The 18,245-nt window shown below is 40.8% G+C and overlaps 1 protein-coding gene across 3 annotated transcripts in view; it reads right to left on the reverse strand.

The window, feature by feature from the left end:
- Nucleotides 1-18,245, reverse strand: part of RSPO3 (R-spondin 3) — a 63,549-nt gene that overhangs the window by 7,943 nt on the left and 37,361 nt on the right. For all 3 annotated transcript variants that reach the window (XM_029962886.1, XM_008923861.2, XM_029962885.1), the window contains one exon: nt 16,141-16,338. In XM_029962886.1, coding sequence (XP_029818746.1) covers nt 16,141-16,338 — 198 coding nt within the window. The remainder of the gene's footprint in view (nt 1-16,140; nt 16,339-18,245) is intronic.

Genomic DNA, 18,245 nt, shown 5'->3' on the forward strand with positions numbered 1-18,245 from the left:
GGGGACTTGGTGACTAACTTGTACTTACATGTTCTACCTCCTTTTAAAAATGGAAATGCTTCTCTAGATGTAGACTTCAGATCTCTTTGTATGAGACTTGTGATCCTTGAGGTTCACTTGCCTCTGAAAATAGAATCTGGACTACTAGACTGCATTCACTTGAAAAATATTCTTATTTACATTGTGTGTGCTAGCTTGTTCTTGCAAGAAGAGAACAGTGCTGAAATGGGCACATTAGTGGGAATGAGAATGTTGTTTCCAATTACAGAAATAGCTCAGGCCTGTGCCACAGCCATTTGCAGAAAGCGGGCAGAGAGGAATGGGAGGAGGCTGAGCAGATTAGCTACGCCAAGACAGGAGATGTCAGGTTTTGCTGCTGTAGGAGATAAGTATAGAGTTGTATCCTTTTAGGTGCATGGGCAGTCAGAAGAGATCTTTTCTTATGTGGGCTGCTTGGGAAATGACACTGCTATGCTCATGAGCTCATAAGCAAGGCTTATGAAAAGTCCCTGGCGTGTGATGATGTCTTTGCAAACAGGTTGGTTCTGCCTTTCCTGTGCCATAGAAAAGACATTGCCAGTGCCTGAAAATAGAAGAATATCTGCCAGTCAGAGAAGCAGCCAGAGGAGGAGGATTGGTATAATGATTTCTGTTTGCTGTTTCCTCCTCACTTGTCTGTTGGGACTGAGGGAATTTGTTAGCAGCCTTGTTTTAATCAGGACTAATGTTTTAACAACAGCAATTTTGTAATTACATAACAGTTTTCATCTTATAAGAACCCACAGCTTATAAAGGTTGAACACAGCTTCCAAAGAGAGGAAAGTAATGGCTATTTAACAGAGCAGAAAATCACTCCCCATTGCTTTGGACAGGAAGTGACATACGCCGTGTTGGTATTTACGAAACTGGCATTTTCTGCCTTGAGACTTTTAACAGTGACTTCTGAATGGGATTTGGTTTTTATGGCTCTCCTAAAAGTGGCGAAAAGGTATGAGTGTCCAAATCCACTTGATAGGCCTCTTTTAAGACTATTAGAATCAGGTGCAAATACAAAGGTTTGGAATAAGAGTGATTGGTACCAAAAGCCCTCACCCTGTCATTAGAGCATCAGAATACTGGGAGGAATCTCTAATAGCTTGTTTTCCTTTAAGGCACCAATAATTCAAGCCCTTCTGTTAACTTGGATTGAGGTCATAAATATAGTCCTTTTTAGAGACTTAGTTCAGCTGGTGCAGGCTTTTGAACAAACCAGAAATGAAAATGTGATGCTGCATTATGTCAGATCTGCATGTTTAGTCTGCTGCTCTAGAAATAATCAAGAAAAGTTATACATGATAAGAGACAGATGCTAATGCCTCAGCAGACATTTGAAGTCTTTCTAGTACAGTAGTAAAAAGGCAAAAACACACACAAAGAAACTTGTTTCTTTGGTACTCAAATTTGTGCTTGAAGTGCTCTGAAGCAAGGGATAAATGAGAAAAAATGTTTTCCTTGGCTTTACTTACACTGATTGCCTTAATGTAACCTGCTAATTCAGATGATACCTATAAGACACCAATGTCTGGATGCATCCCTAAGAATGCCCTTTTTCATAAGTGATTATAACTCAGAGCTGGTCTATACTGATGGTTGAGTACAGATCCTGGAGGGAATTTGCAAGTGCTGACTCCAAAACTTGGGCCAGGCCAGCAGTTCCTGCCCTGGTACTACACACCAGGACCAGGGAGCCTGGGCATTTGCTGATATAAGAGCAGTTATACACTCCCCCTAGAACCTCCTCCTTACATTTCCTTAAGCTTCCTGATATGCCAGGAAGGTAGAGGAAGATGAGGAGTCAACAGGATGCAGCTCTGGCCCCTCTCAGTACGGTTCACTTGCCCACTCTTCTCTGAGCATGGTTTGTTTGCGTTTCTGCCTGCGGTGACACCTGTGCTGACAGGTAGATGGGAGTCCCTGCGCGTCCCACAGGTAACCCAGGCCAGCCAGATGGCTGGATCAGACTGTCAGCAGCAGGTAACATGCAAGGGGACAGCAACTCCTGATGGATCCACTCATCAAAACCATCAGCACACAGAGCTGGGTGCTATTACTTAAATTCGCCGGAGGCTGGATTCTGCTCTCCGTTGTACTTGCTCAAACACATGGAGGTCACCAAGGTTGGTGTCTGGTGTAAATGAAGGGAGAATTTGCTTTCAAGGATACTTTTCAAATCAAGGTGTTGAAAGTTGACTGTCTCTTTCTGTTTTGTGTCTCCAATGTGTGTGTACTATTTCCGCTGGTCAAAGCATTGATCCTCCCCTCTCAAAGTAGTGCAAATATGCCCAAATACATTTTCATGCTGATTAAAATGACAGGTCAGGTTTCTAAATTTCATACAGATAAGACCATCTAAAGGTCCTCTCTGAAAAAACATTACATGAGATTTCACTTTGACCATCTCCATATGCCTCTGAAGAATTTTTCTCACCTATTGAGAGAATACCTAGCAGTTTACCATGTACAGAGACGCTTGTGGAAAAGGACACTGGAGTCACCAAGACTCTTGGGCTGTCTCTGAAAAAGGCTCAGGAAATTTTTATGCCAGAAGGATTCAGAATGTAGCCCTAGGAAGCTCGGGAGGACCAAGTTGTCAAAGGCATATCAGGTTTTCAGGCTGCTGAGTTTTTGTCAGCCTGCCAGGTGGGTTGCCAGAGGTCAACCCAACGGACAAACTGCCAGGATATTAGGCAGAAATCTAAGAAAAAGACAAAATTGTTTCAAAAGCCTACCTACTTTCTAATGGGACTTCGTCGAAATCAGCAAGTTTCTGGGAAATGTGATGACTAATAATCTGTTATTTTCCATTTATTTGGAAAATATTTTAAATAAAATATTTAAAATAATATTTCTAAGTAGGTGTCATGGAGGATATGCATGAAAAAAACTTGAATGTAAATATTTTAACATTGTCTGTAAGTTTTCAATTTAACATGAATCACAGATATGAATTGTTCATGTAAATTTTATCCAGGCTGTCTTGTCTTCTTCTTTTTTTTTCCAAAAATGTGATAAGTTTATTCTTTTTAAATCCCTGAGGATGAACTGTGCATTTAGAGCTTTTTGTAGTAACACAGCTTTGCACACTGAAGTGAGCTGCCGGCTTTTTGAGTAGTCTGAAGTGGAATGTGAATGATTATGACATGCGGCAGCGCATCACTGGAGTCCACTTCACTTAGTATACTTTATAAACTGACTGCTATGCCATTTAGGTTGGATATGGATGCGGTCTCATGGCCCAAAGGCTAGAGGAGATGCGGCCCCCACTGAGACGAGAAAGCAGCCTCTCATGACAGAGGGCACCCCCAAGTGCTAGGGAAGATCTGTGACTCCTGATCCACCTCACCAGGAGATCTGACCTGTGTCCCATCTCACAGGGCTTCTACCGGCAGTGTGTGATGGCAGCTCAGCAGAACTTGCTGCAGGCATGTTTTATTTTTTTGCTTGGTGCTTGGCTGGTACCTCAAGAGTGTCACAGCAGTGCTGATACATTGGTGACAGTCCTAGATGTGCCTGTGGTGTGTGTGCAGCGCGTACATCAGGGCTGGTTACAAGAGCCGAACTATTGGAATGCAAGAAAGGTTCTAAGGAACCTGAAGCAAAAGTTCAGTGAGTGATATTTTCAGTACAATAATGTATTGCAACACGTCAGGACCTTCTCTAACCTCTGAAAACTGGGACTGTGGGGACAAGCACTCTCTCTTTCCAGCTGTCTCCTGCCTCCAGATGAAGAAGCCCACTCACATTAATCAGCAAATACGTTCATACTTCTCTTTAAAACTGAGTAACTAATCACTTTCCTGCCTGCTCCAAGACCTTTTGCTTTAGTCAAAAGGAGAAACTGCTAACTATTTCTACAGATCTGAGCACCACCTGCTTTTGTTAGTGACTTGTTAGGCACTCTTTTATAACATCTGAGACCAACCCTCTAGCCACTAAACCCAATAACATTTTGCAAGGGTTTGGTATGGCATGCTCTGAAACACTTTACAGACTGTCGTACAGAAATGTAGAAATCTCAGGGGCAAGAAAACAGGAAATAGTTGGTGCACACATACTGTAGCAAGATACTAATAAGGAGCAGGATGCTTCGTTCAAGGAATTCAGAACAAATAGACCCTTACTCCAACCTCAGCCAGAAACTCTAAAAAGTAACTTAAAATTGTTCATGTACTTTTGAAAATGCTACCCAATATGTCTCTTTGTCCAAGAAGTTAATTTATGTGCTCTGAAAGATTGAGTTTCTTTCAGATAGAAAACAGAGATTCCATCAGCCTTAAGCCTGAAGTATTCAGAGGTATTCACAGAGACTCTTCCATCTCCATATTACATCTTCCATTGTGTCACATTTAAACTTGAGAGATTTATCCATTGAAGCTTTAGTTTAATTTAAGATCACTGTGGAAAAAAAATCCAGGAACAAAAAATATGCTGTGTCTGGGAATGTGATCCTTTGTCTCTGTGACAAAAACTTTTTTTCTTTATAATATGGCCTTTATATGACTTCCTCAGGTTCCACAAGTGTAAAACAGAGAGAAGAGATCCTTAATTTTGTTAAGTGCTTTGGGATCTATGCATAAAAACCACTACTGCTGCAAATCAGAGACACTGAAAGGGACAGAGAGTCCTCCTTACTTCAGTTAATGGTTTGAAGGACCAAATGTCATACTTCAAATAGAGAGCTCAGGATTATTCTTTTGGGAAATATTGTTTCCTTGCGCATGCTTAAAGGTAGTAGGGTCTGGATCACCCACTGGCATTCCCTCCCACCACCCACATCATATGAGAAATAAAGTCAGTTCCTCTGGATTTAAACTAAATCCTTCTGGTTTAGCAATGCACATTTCTGCGTAGGCAATAAACATCTGTCGTCTGCCATTCATTAATATTAATTATAAATGGTCACTAGCTCATGGGATCCAAGTCCACCAGCTGAGATTTTTCCAACTTTGACCTTGTTAGGTTTGTATAAAAAGTGTTCAGAAGGGTTCTTCGAAGCTCGAAGCCAGCAATAAGTGCAATTTGCAGAGTACAGCATTTAGATTATGCACTTAGAACAAGGGCAGTCAGAAGGGGTGATGGGGAGCGGAGAAGGGGAGGGAAGAGGGAAGACAGAGCATGAAACAGAGCTCCTTTAAATGCTTGAGAGTTTTAGACCTTTCTGCAGGCTAATGACAGGGAGAGGCATTGTCCATAATGAAACCAGCCCATCCATTAAACATTACTGTAAATGAAAGGTTGCGTGAATTAAAGGTTGTTCATCTCATGTTTCAGGAATGTAGCTGTGTTTCATGTCTGAAGCCTGTTTTCCTTTTAAACGGAGTTCTTCAGATGACAAATGAGAGAAAATTTCAGAAAGCAAATGGGCAGAAGTAAATACATGCTTAAGAACAAAGAAGAGACATAACTGTAGCTGTAAATCTTTATACTGAGGCTACTGTTTGCCACAGATATTGGGGAGGATTAGATTAGAATTGAAAAGTTTCATTACTGGGTCATTTTGCTTATAAACCAAAAAAAACAATAAAAAATATGTTCATCAAATCCTGACCTTAATACTACCTGTATATGTTTCATACGGAACGCTGCTTAATTCTTTTGCTACCATTTTGGATTTCAAGGAACTAAAAAGAGAAAATTTAGAAAATACTTTTTCTGAATTTTGCATGGCCACCACATTTTTAAATTATAAATCTTGGGGGTTTTTTCTCCCTGTTAATTTTTTACTACTGCAAAATCACTTCAACAAAAATTACTTGAAAATAATATTTGTTTTCACCTGTCCTTATATTAGCTCTCTTTTTTTCAGGCCTAAGCATACAGCAGTATGTCTCTCAGGGGCCATATCTTCATCTGCTCTTAAAGTATACACACCTTCATTGGCAGAGAGATGCTAGCTCATATCTCTGGTGAATTAGTAAGAAAATCCAGCCCTGTACGCTTCCTATAATTGATACAAAACTGATGAATGCAAAGAGAAACACGAGCAGATATCTCAGCAATGCAAATTACTAAACTGGACAAAATGAAAGGAAAGTTGAATTCAGTTCTTTGACTCAGGCCCAAATAAAAATCTGAGGTTGGTAAAGACAGCAGGAGACCTTATTCTGATGTCAGTGGACAGAGATACTTGGATTCGTGCTCTGTAAATGTGCAGTATGTTGCCTCTCCCTAGGAGTCTTACAGAAGGCAACAGACAAGAAAAAAAAATTGTGGAAATTTTGTAGCCATTTTATAAATGTTAATCAAAGCATTATCTAGTTTATTATTAGTCTGTGAAGCTGCACTACTATACTTAGGCTATCTCTGATGGATATTTGTCTAATCTTCTAAAAATCTTCCACGATAGAGGTTCCCACAACCTCCCTCCTGTTCTTTACAATCTCTGATAATAATATGGGATGTCATCGTCTCATTGGGAATGTTGTGAAGCTCCTTTGGACCTTTATAAACAAAAGTTATGGCAGCAAGTGTTTAAGTTCGTAAGTTTTTCAAACTTATGAAGGTGGAAGAGCTGGGAGGTGGTAGCCTAAGCAGACCAAAGGCTACATCAGGTGTCAGAGCTGGCAGGGAGAGTGAGCTGAGACAACTAGACTGGTGATGCAGAGACGTGGGTGGGTAAAAGCAAACAGAGCTTACTGGGTGGGGAAGAACAGGCAAATATCCAGAAAGATGAGGAGAAACAACAGCCAAAAAAGAGCTCCTTTGTTTTCGCTTTGTTACAAAGGAATGCTGAAAATCCTTGCTTTACAGTTAGATCCACAGTACTCTGAAGTCAATGGGATTTCAGTGTGTCTTTGATCAGGCCCTTTAAAATAAGGGCAGCTGTAACACAATAATGAATGAGTACCATTGCTGCCCATGATTGCAGTGTTATAACAGCATTGCTATACATGGAAGTGTTCCACAGCCCAGGATTTAGCTGATTAAACAGTGCTGAATATCTCGCCATTAGATTCGAAACATCCACTGCCTGATTTACTCTGTAGCTCAAATACTCCAGATGTTTTGCATTCTTGGACAAAATCTGATAGATGTGCTATCAAACTCCTCCCTTGCATTTGTTCTTTTTTTCCAGGATAGACAGGTCAAAGTAGTAAAAAGGTTTAGATCTCCAGGTGGCAAGGGCCAGGTGAGCCCTGCTGTCAGCAACCACCTCCCTTCACCTTTACTTTTTAGTAATATTGTCCAAAGGTGAGAAAACAGCTTGCTGTGGTCTTCTGAAGAGTCAGCAGAAAGCAGTTTTCAAGATATCCTGCTGTGGCCCACAGCCTGGAAGAGTCTTATTTTCTCTTCCAGCAGTGACAAACATGTCCCTCCCTCAGAAGGAGCTCCTTAAATCACTAGAAATTAGGGGAAGGACTTTGGAAGCATCAGCTGTGAGATGTGATAGAAGACCAGTGTGGAGAGAAAGATGGGTATGTGAGGATGTTCTGGCAGAGGAGGGAAGGGAGGTGGGGTAAGAGAGAGCGATATGCTCTTTGCACGTGGTCTCTGCTCTGTGGTACTGAGAGGGGAGAGTTTCCTATTTGCTTCTCCTACAAAACTAGTCACAGTTTCCTATTTACTTCTCCCTGAAACTCAACAATATGAAGTTGCTGAAGGTGAAAGTGCCATGAATAAGTACAGCTGTACCAGGGAAGAAGGCCAGAGACTAGGCAGACCCCTGCATGTCTGCACAACATAACTTGTAGTTTGTTTAAGGACTCTGACCTGCAGCAGTGCTCTTCCCCAGTCAAATCTGCTGTGGAGGGAACAGCCCCAGCTAGTTTGGTTGCAAGCCAGAAGGTGGCCCTTGGCCATGTGGGCAAGGAGCAGACCTCTGTCTGGTCTTTTGCAGGGTAGACACGGATGTGGATTTCACCTTCTAGAGCTGGAGCTCTCAATCTCAGACATTTTTATTGAAGAGGGAAGACTTTAGGCAGGTGCTGGAAATTTGATGTTGAATGAATATCTGATGGATACTTTGGAAGGGAGAGGAAGAAGGGTTCTTGGGTGGTTTGTATTTCTATCTGTTTTTACTACAAAGCTCAGGCATCTAAAATATAGTCAACTAGCCAATTCTGGAGCACAAGGAGGCACCAGAAGGGAAGATCAGAAAGAAAAAGAGCTGATTTCTATCCCTTATTTGGTTTAGGGATCTGAGGAGGACTGCTCTCACACTGTTGACATTTTAATAAAATAATGCAATCAGCTTTTTTCTGATTCACGTCCCTTACGAGAGCAATTGATTACACACTTCTGTCTCAGCTTTGACACTATTCCTGTTAATACGAGGTTGATACTTTTTATCATCAGCAATCCGGCACATTTTTTATAGCCCTCCAGAGGGCCTCAGGTCATCTGAGTGACCTCCCCACTCCAAGTCCCCCAGGACTGGCGAGAGAGGAGCTAGCAGCCAGAAAGGAGAACATGCTCTGAGGAGCACAGAGACAGTGTCGGCCCAGCACCCTGCAGGGCTAAAACTGATTTTGTTACCTGAGGGCACAGTCATTTTCACCTGACTGTTCATCAAGATGCATATTACTCAGTGAGTACAACCTTGGCATGGTACATGCAGTGTCTGCAGTCAAGTGTACCACATGTGCAGAGGTGCACAGCAGGTACGTACCACTTGCTTGTGTGGTTCATACATGTCTGTCACAACTGGAAGATGTGATGAGAATTTAATGTTCATACTAGCACAAGCAAAAATAAATGTACTTGTAGCAAAACAAAATATTATTATTAGTTAGTTCAGATTTTAATGTCTCCCTTTGCAGATAGTAACCTAGTAAAACTTTAAAAAACTGCCTGTGATTAAATCTTTTAAATGCTATGAGGTTAAAAATAACTTTTTCCAACCTTTTCAGCCCTTGATTTGTAGAGTAAGTACATCCTTTAATATTAGCTATTTGAGATTCACAAATCATTTCGACTCATTTCATCTTTATCTCCCCCTCTGAACTCTTCTCACCCAGATTTCTTCTCCAGGTCATGTCCCTGTCTGCTGTCCAGCAGCAGTGGGCAGCCCTGTGCTGTCTATGCCCTGCCTCACTCAGGGTATCCCCAGGATGCCATTTCACTTCATGTTGCAACTAGCAGATTCCTGGTCTCAGCAGCCCTACTCTGGGAGGCTGGAAATGTGTTAAAGTTAAAGAGTCAAAACCCCTGCAAGGAAAGGAAATGAGAAGTCCTCTTGGCAGCAACAAATGGAAAATAAACAACCAAACTCTTCACAAAACAGATTCCTCAATTATAGTAACTCAGGCTTGCAAAGGCCAGAGTTAGGGCCCATTGGCGTATGCAGTATGTAAACACAGGGTTGCAGTAATTAGTTTCATGTTCATTTTGAGGTTTCAGAAGTCCTGTGACCTGCCATGGAGTAGGGTCATTAACCATAACCACACTAGTGACCTTCACACAGGACACACTCTCACAGTTATACGAGCGAACTGTGTACTGTGATGTCTCCCTGGCTCACATGCTCCAGCCCTCTTATTTTAAAGGCCACTGAGCTCTACATGAGGGATAAGATGTGACTTTTGGGACGGGCTGTGATTGGAATATCCTACTTTCCCATATAGCAATGCTTAGGATTTAAATGTGATTAAGTAAAATTACTAAATACCAGAAATATACAGAATTTCCTCAAATTCTTTTTTTTTAATCAGAAAAATTTGTTTCAAAATAGTATACTGAGGAACTACTGAAGTGTGTGGGTCTCCATTGCACCGGAGGAGACTTTTATCTTTGGTGTGTGGAGTGCATAGGGACAGACTATTCAGAGCTTGTTCTCTAAAAGGCAACCCACCTTTGAATAAGCAGATGTGCAGCCACTACTAGATGTTTATCAACACAACAAAATGCTGCTCTAACCTTGATTTTGCCAACACTTGGTGAAATTACTATTGGACATGAGTATTTTTCAACTCTGATTTTTGTTTTACTGTGGCTGATCTATGGATTCCCTGAAACACACTCATCTTGCTTACAGAGTCTGTCTGAGTGAACTTTGATTCAGATTTTGCAGTGTTGCAAAGTCATTACCATACAGATGGAGAAAATGTGCCCTTTAATTTAAAAGTTAGCAGTTAAAAGTCCATATCACTCATATTAGGCTGTACTTAAAAATCATTGGAAAGAAACAGGCACTTTCAGGAAGCAAATTATTTTGCACTTCTTAGAATCTGTCTTACAGCATCTTAGGTGCACTATTAACCCCACCATTAACACGACCCTCGTTGTGAAAATAGCAAGCAATTTTTAGCTGTCCAGCCTAAATGGAGTGAACCCCATCATACCCTTGCAAAGCCTACAGAGGCTCAGTGGAGTCTCAGCTTGTCATTCCTAGTCTGATTTCTCAGATGGCAAAATCAATTGCATCCATATAAAATTCAGATTGTCCAGTGTGACAAAAGAACTAAGCAAAATGCACAAGCAACTGTTCCAGAGGCCTGTCAGTCAAGAATTTTTAGGCAAAAAAGGTGTATTGGCACATTAATAAACACATAGATGTGGCACATACTTATGCAAGTTTTAAGTGGCTTCACAGAAATTTCTGTGGGTTGTGAAGATCATGAAACCCTGATTTTACATATCAAGGTTTAAAACCTTGAGCAAAAAAGTGGGGAAAGTCATGCTGATTTCAAACGACTTCCTTCACTACTGTACTTCCACCTACATTTTGAAATGTAATGCAACTAACACATCTTTTCTTCTCTTTTAGTAGGGACTATTTTTAATTTGTTTTGCCTGGGATGGCTTAGCTGACTGCTAATGAAGTTAATACCCTTCAACAGGATTTGGTGCAGAATTACTGCAGAAACTTTTTTTTGTGAGAAATACTAAAGGGGCAACTTAATTTAGACTCCAGAACCCTCTGTGCTCCATTGTTACATGGATCTGTGTGGCATCAGACTGTGTACATTAGGGTGGGTAACTCATTGAGCTTAAATTAAATGAGTGAAATTAATTTATTGACTGATATTTTAAGTTTGCACTAAGTTAAATTGTTTTCAGTTAAAGTGAATTCTTGATGAATTGCTTGGGATTTTTAGCTGAGTGGTGGTTTTGGAAATCTGATGGTTACCTGATAGGATTCCTTCCTCACAGCATAGCCAACTGAAGACTTTTTCAGACATTATCTGATTATTATGTTGAAAGCATTATGTGGACGTATAGCAATAAGGGTTGGAGGAACGAGTCCAGAGAAACAAAAGACATGAGTTGAGTCTCAATTCTCTAAGTTATTCAATCAAACCTGCGTTTTTATAGTCACATATATGCAGTACAAGATAGGAGCATTTATTTTACTTTATTTACCCAAAATATATATACTTGCTTATTAAAACTCCTCAGCAATAAATCCTGTTCCCTTAGTTCCCTTCTGTTTGCCAGTCTACACCCAGAATTCAGCTCCTCAACTCAAAGACACTGCTCTCTCTCTTATTCCTGCTGTAATTTAAAAAAAAAAAATAGATCACAGCATAATGTCTCTATTCTCCTTACAGCACAAGCCATTAATGAACAAGCTACCTTGCCTCCAGGGGGTTGTAGTCTTTTGAATTTTGACTAAAATTACCCCTCTTCCTCTCATAACAATATCCTGCTTTCAGACTGTACAAGGTGGTAAATTCCTACATTTCATAGTGAAAAAGAAATACGCTTGTCTACATTCATGCCACCATGTCTTCATTTCTAATTCTTGAATTTTTGCCTATCAGGAACAGGAACCTTCATTGGTCTGAGTTTGCACAGATGGGATGCAGTTAGCATTGCTTCTGTCCTTTGAACATCTAAACACCACAAACATGCAACTGTGGTTGCTCATTCAATATATGAATGAGCAACAATTGAATTATAATTTTATTTGCTTACAACAATACAGCTGTGCAACTAATGTCATCTATGTATTGGCTTGCATAATACCCAGATTTCTAAGGTGTCTTCCTTGTTCATAACTAATACTAATTTAGATGAGTTCTTTTAGTCTCTTCAAACTGATCAGAACATGTTCTCTGAAAGCACTTAAAATTGGCTGATCTCTGTGGGGGTTTAGTTGGGACTCCACAGAAAGTCATGTGGTGAATATTCTCTTCTTGGCAGAATTACTCATGAAAACATGCAATTCCTTCCCCACAAATACTTTTGTATGCAGAATATCAGAATTTCAGAATATTTGTCTTTCGGCCAGTAAAAGTCAATCTCACACATTTGCAGACAGCAGTCCAAAGGGACTCGTGTTTGGTGAGAGCACGTTTATTAAGGCAAAGGATAATTTTCAGTGTTTGAAGAGCTCTGCATGTTATGCTTTTCCAGTACATCTATTTGCCATTTGACACGAATGGACATGGCTACAGAAACATGTGACTCAACGAATATCTGTCAGTGAAGGGTAGGAGTCAAGAAAGTGTTAAGTGTGGAAAGGCAAAAGTAACAGTGTACTGCAATGGAGGAGGGGAAAAAAATGTGTGAGGGAAAGAAAGAAAGAAGAAAAATAGAACTTAATATGCAGACTAAAATGAACTCACCATCATGGGACTAAAATAGGAGAACGATGAAATAAATTACAGTGAAGTTTGGATAGGACTGAACTATAAAAGGAGCCTGTATATGAAAAACATGGGAATTACCATGTCAGAACATCCTAGAGTCAACTTATTTAGTGCTAAAATAAACAAAAAGAGCCTTTTAGACTAGTTGGGCTATTTGTTTTTTCATTATTCCCATTTGTTTTCATCCATTCTGAAAATACTAGCACCTTCTCACAGTAAAACTTCATTTTGCAGCCAGTGAGAGGAAAAAAAAAGTTGCAATAGATCTCACCAGCTTCAATAACACACCAGCAAATGGAAACAAACAAAGAAACCCTCTCTTCATCTGCTTTATCTCGTTTTGCATAGCTGTTCCAGAGACATGTCCTTGCTGCTGCGCGATAGGAGTGCCTTAACTGACTAACATCCTGTCTCTGACCTCAACTTCTTGAGCAAAGTCTTTGAGGCGTCTGTGACGAGCATACCCCGTCATCATGTGGTCTTTGCCCTAGCTCCCTCAGCCACAGACATCTATTCAACATGGAAATGGCCGAGGCTGACCAAGCTAGCTCTCTTGTCATGGCCATGGAGAAAAAGATTAACAGCACTGTTCGTAACTGCTGGGTCTGCTGCTACGCTTCAAAAGCCACTGCCATGGAAGCTAAACTCTAAAGCCATGGGGAGTTGTACAATAAAAAAAGAGAACTGTCAATATTTCTCAACAGTAAATACAAACTTATTTCCTTTCCCTTCCCTTTTAAGTGTTTCTGTTGTTACCTCCTTCTGCACTCACTGCATGGGCACAGCCAGCCATAAGAACAGAGCCTGACTTGGTTTCTCGGGCAATTACTCTATTGTTCAAAGGGGAACAGAAGTTTCTTTTTGTGTAATAAGTGACAGTAGCAGTAGGGAAGATATGTTGCCTGGAGTTAAGTTGGAAAGTTTTGTTTCCCCATTCCAGTAAGAACAGAAGGAAAACTTGTAGCTTAATTCTCAGTTTCCTTTCTTGTCACCATAATCCATCCCTTGAAGCTATTTTAACCTGATGTTTTATATGTGAATTTCCTCATATTTATTAAGAATTATCTTTCTTAAAAAAAAAAATCATGTCCCTGAGAAGGTGTATGAAAATAAATGGGAAAGACTTTTGTGGATACTGAGAAGGTGGATTTCAGAACATAAAAAAATGGCTTTCAGATATAGACACACAAATCCCAAGGGCACAGATAGAGTTGGAACATAGGTTTCATCAGACTGCATTGGTTTTGAAGGAATCATAAATTTACTGATCATAAAACAGGCTAGGATGTAGACTGTGTCTTGCTCAAAAGGAAGAAAAAACCCCACCTTTAAGCACATTGTAGAAAAGAACGAAAGGAAAAGATTCCTGATTGTGAATGAATTCTTGTGGTGCGCAGTATTTTTCAAGTATAGTTTGGCTTAAATCCCATAAAATAAGAATGGACAGTAAAATACCTGAGTAGTTTCTTCTAAAGTCCTTATTACACAGGAACAGCAGTCATTTCTCAAAGAGAAATGTCTTGTCCAATCTGAAATACCAATGCCAACATACCATAGGCAAATACACAATATTGTTGCCCCAAAAAATCCCAGTTTCACACTTCCAAAATTACAGTTCATTCCTATATTTTCACCTTTGTCAAAAACAGGCCTCGATAAGGAAAAAAACCCGAGTCTTCCCCCTGTTACAGTGGGCTAATGAGAGGCTGTTTCAAGTTGCACCACTGAGCAGGAACTGAAGCAAGTATGGGCATCCGGGACATAGAAATCTGTAGCATTTTTACAAGAATCTGTAAATAGGTTGCCTTGGCTTTTACCTTGATGCAGATGCACCTCTTTACCTCTTCAAGACACTGCCTGACAAAAGGAGGAGGAGGAGCCTATAGGCTCCCATTAATCAGTAAATCTAACCAGTTTTTGGGTGAGGGGGAGGCATCTGTAGCTATCTGATTCATAAGATCCTCCTTCTAACCATAGAATCACAGAATATGCTGAGTTGAAAGGGACCCATCAGGATCATAAAGTCCAACCCCTGGCCCTACTCAGGACACCTCAATAATCACACCATGTACCTGAGAGCATTGTCGAAACTCTTCTTAAACTCAGTCTTGGTGCTGTGACTACTTCCCTGGGGAGCCTGTTCCAGTGTGCAATCACACTCGGGGTGAAAAACTTTTTCCTGATATCCAACCTAAACCTCCCCTGACTCAGCTTCATGCCATTTCTTCAAGTCCTGTCACTGGTCACAAGAATGAAGAGATTGCTACTTGCCCCTCCACTTCCCCTTGTGAGGGTGTTGAAGACTGCAATGAGGTCTCCCCTCAGTCTCCTCCAGGCTGAACAGGCAAGTGACCTCAGCTGCTGTTCATATGGCTTCCCCTCAAGGCCCTTCACCATCTTAGTGGCCCTCCTTTGGACACTCTCTAAAAACATTATTTCCCTTCTCATGAAGTACATCCCCAGGGAACAAGCCAACCTTCAAAAGAGTTATGAGTTCCAAACCCTTTGAACATTTCCATAAGTAATTTCAGCAATCCTTGCCACCATTTCACAGTGAAACAGTCAGTTAGTACTTGTTACCAGCAGCTTCTCCTGACTCACAGATGTTCACATGAGGGGAGAGTTGCTCCACCTGTTCCACTCACCCTCAAAAGGAGTGAGAGGAAAAGAGAAAATAGGCAGGATGGGGAAATGGGAAGGATGGGGAAAATGGGAGGGATGGGGAAAAAGAAATATTCCATAGACCGTCCTATGTCAACCAGAGTAACTGCACTGGGGACAGACCAAGGAACTTCCCCTCTGCAAGAAGGGGAGAAAAGAGAACAATGGAACAACAATATCTACTGGGTGGAATTTGTGTAAATTATTATTTCATAGACTTCTTAACATGTGGGATACCATTCACTAGCTGTCATGCTGGGGAATAAGTCCAACAAGCTGCCTTGCATGGATGCATGGTTCTGCCGGCAGTTTTGCTTTTTAGGTGAAACCAAGTGGAGTTTCTCTTGTTTGCCATGCAGTGTTGTGGTCTTTCTCCCATACTGGGACTTCATGACCTAGATGCAAATCAGGCCATGTTGTTCAGCCAGAGCAAGTAGAAAGAGTTCAGGAGAGAGGTCACAGCGCTGCATTTGCACGAGTTATAGTTTTACCTGTAGGGAAGCATGAAATAGGAATTGTTTTGGAGGAATCCCATGGTTGAAGAATGAAACTTGACTGCCTGATACCCAACAAACAACAACCACCATGACATGTTTTATGATGGATTTTTTCGTTCTGAGTGCCACATGCAACCCGTCATCTTGGCAGCTCTTTCAGAAGACAGAACTGAAAGACAAAGTGCCTTCCCATGAGCCCACCCTGTTCTCTCTAGATCACACAAAGCACATTTTTTGAGCAGTGTTAGGACTTTATTTACTCCAGGCAAAGGCACAGTTCTCTCCAGCCCGAAGAACACCACATCAATGGGAGCTTTGGTGAAGCCTGCAATCAAGGCCTAAGAATTCAGGTGTGAGTTATTAAAAAAGCACAATACCAATCTCATATTATGATGATGATAACATGGTACCTTTTCCTTCCTTCTGACATCTCTTTCTTTGTACAATACATTTTCTGCTCTCGCTTGTAGCTGGGCAGGGATTACCCTTTGCTGATGGATGCTGTACGATCTCTCTGACCCTTACTTCATTTCCTCTTTTGAAACCACATGTTTTTCCTTTCTTTGTGCAAGGGCTCCATGGACTCCACTCACTAGCTTCACAGTGCACTGCAATAAATATAGGACAAACTGAGCCTGGCCAATATATTTTTGTATACACAATATATATGGTACATTATTTATTCTGCATCAGCCAAAAGGTGGTAAAAACTAATGAAATCAATTAGCAGTGACATACAGCAGTGAATTGACAGAAATTGGACAGCTGAGGATATATAGCACAAAATAATGTCAAATAATTATGTCAGTTACTACTTTCTACTGGCTATTTTGTAATTCCATTCCTGAAACAAGGCAACAACAACACAATTGGTCTCAATGAAATCAGTTACTGGGGTTTGTTCTTAGGTTCCTTTGGTTTGATGCAGGTACAAACCCTTGTAACTTCAGTGGAATTAAACTTTGGTCATGCCTGTGTGAAAGGTGAGTGAAGTTACTGGTGTCAAGCTGCTGCAGCTGGTCTCAAAGATATTGAATTTGGAAATCAATAGTTATAAGGGACCAACTGATATTGAAAGATACTACAGCAGGAGTCAAGCATCTTTGGTGATCTGCTGCTTGGTATTCAGCTTAAATTGAGAAAGAGCCATCATCTGTAGTATATACAAGCTGGAAATAGGCAAAGCAGAGGAGAACTTAGATTGGGATGGGTTTTCAAACTTTTCCGAACAGTGTAGGTTACAGTTTCTAAATCAGAGTGATGTGAATGTGCATCCTGTACTATTTGGAACTCAAAATATGTGTCACAGCACACTTGTCCAAACAGCGTAAACAAAAACGGGAGTAACTTTGGAAGCTTAACAGCATGCTCTTAATAGCCATCCTTGTCTTGTGCCATCTCCTCAGTATCCTTCTCTTGATAAATGATAGTAAATATTTATATTTACTTTATGTATAATTGCGTGTTTAAGATTATAAGTCATCATTGAAGACGGAAAGACTTCCAGCCCCTATATAAGGAGGAATTTGTAAGTCAGTATTTTTCCAGCTCCAGAATTTACTTCTGAATTTTCCAAAACCTAGAAAATATAACTGACTTCAGGCAATCTCTGAGCCTTCCTTCAGTGAATTATCATGTGGGTCATTTTTTTTCATATTACACCGGTGCTGTCCTGTTAAAATAATTGACTTTCACGTGCACAAAAAGGTTCTGTTTTACTCCATAGCTTTAAATGGCTTTTCTTAGTTGAGTCTGACTCATTGTTAAAGCAGCTAAGTGTACAGCACTTGGAAACAGCTTCCAATAAACAAAAATGATCCCTTGAATTTCTTTCAAAGATGAAAGTCTTTACTTGCAAATAAAACCATGAAAGCCTACACTACCACCTGAACTAATATATATTTGAGAAGGAAAATGCCAAACTAGTGCACATTATTTTTATTCCTACATTACTTCCTCTCCAAAACACTTGATGCCAGGGAGAGCTATGTGCATGATACTGTGGGGGAGGAGATTTCCATCATGGACAGACTGTGCCTAAGTGCTCCCTGGTTGCTAGTGGCTGAAGAGGTTACTGCTTGCACCATAGTTCACAGCCCTCAGCCACCACAATTCACAGCCAATATACTAAAATAAGCTGAACCCTGCTGCAGCTTCGGCGTACCCATGGGCTGCTAGCTGCACTAGCCCAAGGCAAACATATCACTCAGTCTTCTTTCAGCTGAAGGGGTGGCAGAGGGATGAAGCAGACAGTTAGGTGTGGTGACCTCCAAAACTGACCCTGAGTGAATAATCGGAGCTTGTGAGTCAGAGGCTGTAGATACAAAAGCAGGTCTCTTTTCCACAGCCAGTGAGTCACAGTGACATCAATCTCACTACTTCAGTGTCAGTGCCACCCTATTTGGTGTTTTATTTTCATCCTCATTTTCTGCACTCAGGTGATTATGCACATATACCATTTTGGGGATTGGGTTTTTTGGGGGGTGTGTGTTTCCTTAGCATTTTAGTTGCTAGC

This window comes from Manacus vitellinus, unplaced genomic scaffold, assembly GCF_001715985.3.
Source record: "Manacus vitellinus isolate BGI_N305 unplaced genomic scaffold, ASM171598v3 scaffold_4_pilon, whole genome shotgun sequence".
Taxonomy (NCBI): Eukaryota; Metazoa; Chordata; class Aves; order Passeriformes; family Pipridae; genus Manacus; species Manacus vitellinus.